At 41.5% G+C, this 10,521-nt stretch overlaps 1 protein-coding gene across 1 annotated transcript in view; it reads right to left on the bottom strand.

Moving 5' to 3' along the window:
* Nucleotides 1–430: 430 nt before the first annotated feature.
* Nucleotides 431–10,521, bottom strand: part of DNTT (DNA nucleotidylexotransferase) — a 136,617-nt gene continuing 126,526 nt past the window's right edge. Inside the window, exon 13 of the mRNA XM_044420036.1 lies at nt 431–559. Within this exon, the coding sequence (XP_044275971.1) occupies nt 473–559 (87 nt within the window). The 3' untranslated portion in view covers nt 431–472. The remainder of the gene's footprint in view (nt 560–10,521) is intronic.

Raw genomic sequence — 10,521 nt, 5'->3', positions numbered from 1 at the left:
CATGTCACCATTACTCCCATACAGCTACTTGAATGCCAGTTTTGCTACTGTTAGTGCTGGACAGTTTTGAAAAGCTTGCTTGCAGATTGTAGGGGCCACATCCACTGGGGCTGCTGCACTCACACATCTGACACAGTGGACCTTAACGGACCCCTACAGCAACGCTAATAGCACATGATGGGGCAATGGATTCTTCAGGGGAAAATGCCGGAGTATGCTGTTGGCGTTGTGCCCTTATGCTAGGGCTGTGTCTGTTGAGAAACTAAGGCAGTCATGTTATCCAATCGCTTGCATGCAGACACACTAAACTAAGCTTCTCTCCTGAGCAGTTCAGAGCAAACCTACAGCTACAATGACTATCTGTATATATTTCATATCTGTCTTCCTAAATAATGAAGCTAAGCTTTTCAGATAAAAGTAATTGTAAAATTAGAGATTTTTGAAAGTTGTGGACAGATATTAGCAAATCTCTCTATGCATTTCTTTCCCATGGTTCAATGTAATCCAGGCCAAGGTGTGCAAAAATTTCTTCCTCACTTGCAGCAGACAGGAACATTTTCTGAAAGAATAAAAAAGATTACTGTAAGTTAGGTTAGGTCACTTTTATCCATTCATACCAGAATAACCTTCTTAGCCTTTTAGATATGTCACTTGTCTTGATCTTGTCAGAAAACTTACCATCATATTCTGAATGAAGAACCATCCATTTCAGGATAGATAAATGTCCTTGCTTTGCAAGGTGTATGTATATAAAAAGGAATAAAGATCTCTTTATTTTAGGATGTCAAGTTATATTTGTAATTCAGTCTCTCTCTCTCTCTCTTGGTTAAAAGTCTCCCTTTTCTCAGCTTATCTCAACCAAGCAGTTATTTCACTTAACATAAATATTCATTTATGGCTGTTAACCTGACTGTTAACTACACTTAATATAAAATGGCTGTTTTGCAAATGACTGTTTATGAACCACAATGTTGCATTTCCCGTTCAGTTTCAGTGATGCATCCAGTAAGTAAAGCATGAAGAGAATAGGCTTAGTTAACATTTTAAACAATGAATCTTTGTTATTGCAACAAGATTTATAACTCTTAGCTTGTTGTTCAAATCCATTCCTTTCATATTACAAATGTAGCTTTTACAAAATGATTGACATGATAGATTCACTGATATCTTTGCAAAGCAATTTCCAGAAAGGAGTGAATGAGTCCTTTGTTAGCCATACCGTCAACCAACAAAGGAGTGCTGTCTATGTATTAAACGAAATAAAAATTAATAACCCAGAACTATCAGTTTGCCTACATTTTATCCCCAGTGGTGCTGGGTTGCAATTTTACAACTTTATCCTACCCGTATCTCCACCCTCTACAATGAGTAAGACTTTTGGTGTTACTCAGCAACTAGGGAAAGGGTGTAGCACAGGACCGAGGTGGGGAAACATGATGAGGAGAATGCACCTCTACATCATCTCCCATTTAAGTGGAGGTTTTAAAGGCAAAAGGTGTGCCTGGTTCCTTAAAGACATGATTAACTTGATTAAATTCATCATATACTTGATGTCCCATGGAATGTACAGCCATGCATATGTATGGTTCTGTCAACCTTGTACCATCATTTCATGTTCATAAAACAGCTTTAGGGACATCCAATTTTTCTGTAGCTGTAAACAAGTATCTGAGTTTCTTGTCAATGGCTTCTAGAAGCTGCTCAATGAATGTTAAGCACCTATAAAATCCTAACACCATAAATTAGGTTTGAAAAAGGAGCTATATGAATATTTAGTCCATATTTATATGGGCAAGGGTGGGGGGGGGAGGAAGAGAGAGAGAGTTGTTCACTGCACTGTCTCTCCCTGTGTCATGCATGCACGCTCTGGAGAGATTCCCAGGCACGCACAAGAAGCGGCCTGTTTTGGTGTGGTGGGACTGATAGATGAGACTCTGAGGATGATGTGGTGCTGGTTGAACTAGACAAGGCTCAGGCCTCAAACTCTGATAACTGAATTGTTGTTGCAACAGACAGGCCTGCACCTGCAGACTCAACCTCTTAGTATCAGTCTGAGCCTGCTCTGAATGAAAGTAGCTCAAGGATACCCATGGGGCCCAGTCTCCCCACCTGTGGGAATGAAGCAGAAGGAAGACAGGAGGGAGGAGATTTGGAAAAGGGTAGTCTCTCGGATGGAGAACGTCAGCCTCCTGAGGATGTGGATCTGAGGGTCTGTCATCACAGCGGCAGGCTGGCCAAATTAGGGGGCTCAGAGTGCAGAGCGCAGACGTGCCCAGTCCACAGCACCCCTCCTTCCAGACAGGCTCTGAAGGGTTCATAAGCAAAGCTTTGGGTAAAGGGGGGCAGAGAAGGTTCAACAACTCTTTGTGTATGATCAGAGGTTCATGAATGTTTGGAGTCTTCTGTGTAGAACAAAGACACTTACAAGAAGTGCTGGAGAGACTGTCTTGCTTGGAAGGGAATGCCTAGCTCACAACACAACACCCTGGTCTCTTCCTTGCTTTCATACCTTTGTGCTCATCACTTATTGTTGTGCTATTTCAAAGAAGGTGGTAGCAGGAACTGCACAATGTATGGGAGCTTTGGCACAGGACCACAGCAAAGGCTGGAGCACTGAAGCCCCTTCCAAATCTAAGCTCATAAACATCCAATTTTGCCCATTTGAAAAGTTAATACCACAATTTCTTCTCAAAAGCATTTCAAGATCAATACAGTGGGCCAAGTACAATGACAGTCATCTGAATGGGATGGTGCAACTTAGGTTCTTGCAATAGCAGGGGGTGGACCCAATGGCTTTCTGACCCCTTCCAACACTACTATTCTATGATCTATCATTCCATGAAGTTAAGACTGGGGCACATAGCCTAATCTGCCTGTCATGTTTGGACAACAACAATGATGGGCTCAGAAGGTCATGTAGAAAGGTCTTCCATTTGTACAAAGCAGAAAGGCATGTTGCCTCCTTCACATTAAAAAAAATGACACCCCTGGTTTTCCTCCCTAAAGGCAAGGCAATTAAGAAGAGACATGTTAGGTCACACTAAGGAAGGGGTGGCTCCTTCTGCACACAGTTGTTTTTGGCTTTTATCTCTCATCACAAGGTCAAAGCAAAGGGACAGGCTTTTTCAGAAGCAGATTTCACACAGCCTAGCACCAGCACACTGAAAGGGCCCTCACCGGGGACAACAGAAACAGAGTGAGTCGGGACCTCCTTGGCCATCTAGTCTGACCCCCAACTCCAGCCAACTCCAGTCATGACAAGCCTATCATGTGCATGTCCAGCCTATCCTTGAACACACTCACCAATGGGGTATGGAAGCCCATTCCATACCCTAGGGGTCCTAACCATCAGGACATCTACATCACACTGGAGCTACATGGTCTGCAAATAATAAGTGGCTAAAAAGGTGCAAATTGAGGCCCATCCTACAGATGGAAATGTGTGAGTTGGCTCAGTTTGCAACCCAGGGAGTCAGCACCAATGCAAGTGTTACAGTAGGGGCTAAGTTTAAGAGTTAGGGCTTGGAAAATCTGGGTTTCTGTCCATGTCCAAGGGCCTGGAAATACCCAGTTAGGAATAAAGAGTGAATGGTCAATAAGAACAGGCTTAGTGCTTCCTTTCTTCATGCTGTCTGAATGTAACAGAATTATACATGGATGTTAGGGTTCAAAATCAGCATCAGATTTTGATAAACCTGAGTTTGATCATCTTGGGCTCCCATACATGTCCAGGGAGTGGAAATAGGCTAGGCTGAGCAAACATTGAGCAAGCATTGAATATTGAGGTTAAGCTTCAGGTAAGTGTTATGATTAAGAAAATCTGGATCTGTATGAATATCCTAGAAATAGCCCTGACTGGACAAAGATAGTGAAGCATCCACAATCTCATTCTGAGAGCTGCCTTGATGGATATTTTCTGAACATACATGCATCACACTTGGGTATTAGGGCTGTGGTTAACATTCAAGTTATGTTTACAATTGTGAACACCTGGATTACCATGCAGATGCAGGGGCCTGGAAATAGCTGTGTTTCGGCAAAAAGGGCGCCTGGTCAACAGGAACACCATGAGTCTGGTTCTATTGTAATTATGCCTGGTTGTTAGTACTGGGATTCAGCTTCCAGTTTGTGTAGAGTGGGGTTAACCTGGGACCTTTTGCATGTTAAAGGGCCTGGAACTAATTTAAATTGGGCAAACAAAGCAAGCAAATAACAAGCACACCATGATGGCTGCCTTTGTGCATATTGTCTGAATATATATATTGATTTATAGTATGATGTTAAGCTTCAAGTTCAGCTTAAGATACTGAAACATGGAAATCCAGCTTGTTTGACTTGGATTGTTTTCCTGTCCCTTTCAGAAGTGGTCCAGGTGGGGCAGAATGGACTGAGAAGACTGCACAGTGGTCTGCAACATCTGTCCACTGTTTTTCTTCCTGAGGTTAACATGGCCTACATGTGCTACAAGTGCAAGCCAGTAGACCTGCTGGAGGAAAAGGTGAGAGCACTAGAGTATCCTCCTTCAAAGAAATAAAATAAGAGTTTTTAGAGCAGTGTAAAACTGCAACTAGCGGTAGACAGGAGCTAGAAGTGTCACAGCAAGCTGAGGCAGAAGAAGAGAATCCTGGAAGGGTACTTTTGAACCACTTTCAACCACTAACAGAAGAGATGGGTGAACAACCAGTTGTGAATAAACTTCATGATACACTGAAAGATGTTGAACAAGAGGATAAAAGAGGACCCAATAAGAGAAGCATTACAGCTTGCAATAATAAGAAAAGAGGAGTATTAGTTGTGGGAGACTCTCTGCTTCACAGAATAGAAAAATATGTGTGCTGAGAATTGCCAGATATGCTGTCTCCCTGGAGCCAAGATTAATGATATAACCAATAAATTCAGGCATCTCATACAGCCCACTGATAAATACCCCTTCTCATCCACTTGGGGACAAATGACACTGCCAGCAGAAGCTTTGATGAAATAACATCAGACTTCGAAGCTCTAGGGGGAAGGTCAAAAACCCTGGGGCCCAGATAGTCTTCATCCCAATTCTACCAGCATATGGAAGAGGAACTGATGTGAAAAGAGAAATCTTTGAAGTGAGAGACTGGCTACAATAGTGGTGCCAAAAAGAGAGATTTAGATTGTGGGACCATAAGCTAAGGTTCCTGGAAGATGGACTATTGGAAAATGATGGACTGCACCTCACAAAGAAAGAAAGCTTGTGTTTGGCCACTACATCAAAAAGTTCATGAAGAGGGCTTTAAACTGAAACATAAAGGAGCGGGAGATGTGCAGCATGGCATTCCATCACCTGACAAAGACTTACATATTTCAACAGAGAAAAACCTCAAGCAGGGCCTAACATCAGTCTCCCAAAACATATAGGAAGAAAACCAGGACACAATAAGAATGAATTTCAATGCCTGTACACCAATACCCAGGGTATGGAAAACAAACAAAATGAACTTGTGCTCATAGCACACAAGGGCAATTTTGATCTTTTAGGAATAATTGAAATCTGGTGGGATGACTCACATGACTGGACCTCTCCAACTGGCAGATACAACTGTTCAAGAAAAACAGAAGAGACAAAAAGGGATGTGGAACAACACTATACATAAGAGACACATATATCTGCACAGAAATAGAAGAGGAACTTAGTAACCCAATTGAAAGCATCTGGCCTAATTTAAAGGGAGCAAAGAATTTTTAAAAAGAGTTATTGGCATCTAGTACAGACCATAAAGTCAAAGAGGACAAGGATACAACCTTTGAAAAGCAACTTATCAGAGTTTCCAAGAATGATGTAGTCATCATGGGAGACTTCAATTTCCCTGATATATGCTGGAAGAGATTTTCTGCCAGACATCCTGAGAAATGGCAAAGGAACTGGAGAATTCACATAGTCAAGTTCACACTTGGTATAATTATAGAAACATTTACACAAAAGTAATCTGATAACTTTAAAAAATCTACAAAAATTACATTGGAATCTAATTTCTTAGGTTCCTAAATTTGCTATGTTTTGAACATTTCACCAGAAAAGGAAAGTTTCAATTGTTACCATCACACTGGATTTATCCCTTTTAAAAAATTAAAAAAGCATTCAGTGTGAAAAGTCAAATGGAAGGGCATTTCTTATTAAACTCCTGAGAAGGGGATGGTCTAGCGGTGAACTTTAGCAAATGAGGATGATATGGAAACTGGCAGCTGCTGACCCAGAGGCCCTGCTCTGCATCACAGTCCTGAAAGCAATCATTTGGCTTGCAAGTCCAGACAGAAGACATGGGTAACCATAAAGATAACTTTGGGAATATATGGTGTCCTCAAAAACAAATGGGCAATATCCCAAATGAGGCTGTTACATCCCAGCAACCAGGAAATATTGTTCAGCCTCAGCCTGGAACAAAGCCCTGAGGATTTATGTCCTTAGAAGCAGGTCTGACATTTCCCCTGCTTCTGGCTATCATACTCTTTGTCCCACACTGAGATTTACTTTATGGCTGGCAGGAGAGGATGACCAGATCGCAGCAACAAGAAGGACAGGACAGGCCAGCTACTAACTCAGAACAACCTTAATCTCTCCTCAGGCCTAAAATGGGGAGATTTCATAGATTATGGGGTATTTGCTTCTGTAGGCTTGCTCCTTTTCCTACCGCCAAGTCTCTTCTGATTCTGTGTGCATTTTAGAAATGAAAGAATAAGTCCATGTTTTTCTTTGCAAGTCTGAATGGAGACATGTCCCCACTGAATAAAGTGTGACTGTGCATATTTTAGTAATGTACATAAGGTTCTGGAGCATTTTTCTAATGTGCACATATTGTTGAACACTTATCTTTCCTTCAGAGAACATACTCCAAACCTGAAAACATTCATATGTCAGACCACCAACTGTGTAGGCTTCTTTATTCAGTTCTAGGAAGTAGGACTGGAAGTAGGAATGTGTAAAAAAGATCGTGACAGAGCGAATTTATTCAGCACTAGTGCAGGCATGCACTGCTAAGCAGGAAAACCTAACAGGGTTAGGAATTTATCAAAAGACATTTGTCCAGTTCCTAGTTCTGACCCCTTTTTTCCAGAAACATGGGTCAATCATAAATTAGTTTGAATAGAGCACATGATCAAATGTCAACAAACGCCACTGCACAACTATTGGGCTGTTCCTCTTATTGACATTCACATTTCTACCAATCCCAAAATAGCACTTTGAAGTGATTATTTTCTTGTTCTCTATTGATTTCAATTATGCTTACCTAGTCCCTTGAGTCTGCAAAACTTGGCAGCATCTTTCCTAAAGCACTCAAGAATGACTAATCCTAAACAAAAGCACAAAAAGGAGATGCTACTGTGATGACCGACAAGCCTGGGGGAAAACTTCAGTAGAGAAGGCAATACAGTGAATAATAAAATAGACATAAGCTCAAAAATGTGTTCCAACAACAACAACAGCAACTACAACAGCACTGCAACAGGAGGTAAGGGTTTTGTTCAAATATTCCATTACAAAAATATTAAGGACAATAAAGCTTCTGTAAATAATATTGAGTCTTCCGTTAAAATTGAGTTAATATTGAGTCTTCCGGACAGGGTTCGCAGCTTAGGAGTGCTCCTCAACCCTGAGCTGTCTCTAGAAGCTCAGGTGATGGTGGTGGCAAGGAGCGCCTTCCTTCAGCTTCGGCTGATACATCAGCTGCGACCCTTCCTGGAGAACGACTGCCTGGCAACTGTGACACACACGCTGGTAACTTCCCGATTAGATTTCTGTAACGCGCTCTACGTGGGGCTACCCTTGAAGACGGTCCGGATACTTCAATTGGTGCAGAATAGAGCTGCCAGGTTGCTGACGGGGACTGGGCGTTGTTCTCATATAACCCCAGTTCTCCATCAGCTCCACTGGCTCCCGATTGAAGTCCGGGCCCAATTCAAGGTGTTGGTTATGACCTATAAAGCCCTAAACGGCTTGGGACCTGGATATCTAAAGGAACACTTGCGCCCATATATGCCCTCCCACCCCTTGAGATCAGCAACGGATGCCCTTCTCCGGGAACCCTCTGTGAATGATATTAGGAGAGTGAGTACCTGGAGGAGGGCTTTCTCTGCGGTGGCGCCCCATCTATGGAATGCACTTCCCAGAGAGGTCCGCCTGGCCCTGTCGTTATTTGTTTTTCAGAGCCAGGCTAAGACCTTTTTATTTAAAACTTATTTTAATTGTTAAATTATTGAATTAATTAGGATTTTAAAATTTTTAGCCAAGAATGCACCAGGGGTTTTTTAATGGTTTTTTTTAATTGTTATATTATTATTATTTATGTATGTTTTCATGTATTCTTTGTGAGCCGCCCCGAGGCTTTGTTGCAATGGGGGCAGCATAGAAATGTTTTAAACAAATAAATAAATAATAAAATATTGGGCACAAACATTGGCATCTTCTAGTGTTAAGAAGCTACAACACAGATGAAGCATTTACAGCATCAGGTAAGATGGATTGTATACCTTTATTCAATTATCCATAATGTTTCACAGGACTATAATTTCATTGGCTCTGTGTACCATATATATTGGTCCTGGCTGCTGCCCAAAGCTAGCTTTGACTGCCAGCTACTATGGCATCTACCTCTTAAATTCCCCCACATGTGTCTCTTGCTTGCTTTACTTGATGTATCTGAAAGGCCTTGTCATCTTATAGCATTGTTTTATGCACTTCCAATTAGCAATCCATTTAAGAGACAAATATCACTGTGATTGAATCTGTGGCAGAATACTACAAATAATACAGAGACAGGTTTTTAACAAAATCCCCTATAGCAGTCTGTCTGGCATTTTAAAATTCACAAGGTCTGATGCAAGTTCATGTATGTAATGTTTGATGTCAATTCATGTATGTAATGCTGAATTGAATGTATTTTGGATATGTATGCATGTTATGTATTTTGAATATGTATGCTGAATGTTACACCAACATAGCAACATCAACAGTAACATGGTGCTTTAGAATGAAAAATAGGGATAGGACCCTATCTGGATGTCCAACAGTCTGTTACTTTATCACATTCATCTTTATGATGCTAATCACTTTTATCAAAGTATATATGCATCAATTACATTTGAATGAAGAAAGCAAAAGCCAGTTCCTTCTTCTGCATATATTATAGAAATATAATATATATTTCTGCAATATTATAGAAATATCTATAATATTTCTGCAGTAGTACCATAGAATCAAAAAGCTGGAAGGGACCTTAAAGGACATCTAATCCAACCATCTATCAACACAGAAAATCACCAATATAACATCTCTAATAGCTGGCCATCCAGCCTCAGTTTAAAAACCTCTCATGATGGCAGTCCACCAGCTTTTGAGTTGTTCTGCTGTTGAACAATTGGAATACTCTTTCTAATATACAAAGCACCTGCCTTGTTATTTGAACATGTGGGTTTGGGACCTACTCTCTGCTACAACATAAAACAAACGTGTTTCTTCATCTATTTGATAGTCCTTCACATAATCCTTCATTTGAAGAGGACACATTGCCTTTTAAAAGACACATTGCACATTAAAAGGCACATTGTCTTTTAAAAGTCACTTCTCCAGACAAAATATCACAGTTCCTTCCATCTTTTCTCAAAGGCCCTCAACATCTTTGCCTAATGACCACAGGACTCTAAGGAAACTTCAGATGAGGGCGAGACTCAGGCTGCTTTCCCTAGAAAACAGCCTTTGGCACCTTCTCCCATGGACGCCTAGACAAAGCACATGACCCTACCACCACCTTCACAGGAAAACCCCCCACAAGCTTGTCTATCTCCTCTACTTCACTAAGGCCAAAGGATAGAACAATAAAACAAGTTATTTAGAGATATACAAGGGCTCCTCCAAAGAGACAAGACCTAATGAATTTCATTTCACTTCACTTATTACATTTGTATGCCACAGGGTACTCTGGGAGGCTTACAAAAGAAAAGCACAAAAAACATATTCCATAAAAATGCAATAATACATTGTTGTTGTTAGTCGCAAAGTCATGTCCGACCCATCGCGACCCCATGGACAACATTCCTCCAGGTGTCCCTGTCCTCCACCATCCCCCAGAGTCCACTCAAGCTCACACCAACTGCTTCAGTGACTCCATCTAGCCACCTCATTCTCTGCCGTCCCCTCCTACTTTTGCCATCTATGGTTCCCAGCATTAGACTCTTCTCCAGGGAGTCCTTCCTTCTCATTAGATGGCCAAAGTATTTGAGTTTCATCTTCAGGATCTGGCCTTCTAAAGACCAGTCAGGGTTGATCTCCTCTAGGACTGACTGTTTGATTGCCTTGCGGTCCAAGGGACTCGCAGGAGTCTCCACCAGCACCACAATTCAAAGGCCTCAATTCTTCGGCACTCAGCCTTCCTTATGGTCCAACTTCCACAGCCATACATTGGAACTGGGAAAACCATAGCCTTGACTATACACACTTTTGTTGGCAGGGTGATGTCTCTGCTTTTTAGTATGCTGTCTAGATTTGCCATAGCTCCT

Source organism: Varanus komodoensis, unplaced genomic scaffold (assembly GCF_004798865.1).
Source record: "Varanus komodoensis strain SLA01 unplaced genomic scaffold, ASM479886v1 scaffold11, whole genome shotgun sequence".
In the NCBI taxonomy this organism is placed as follows: Eukaryota; Metazoa; Chordata; class Lepidosauria; order Squamata; family Varanidae; genus Varanus; species Varanus komodoensis.
This window is presented reverse-complemented; position numbering and strand designations above follow the sequence as displayed.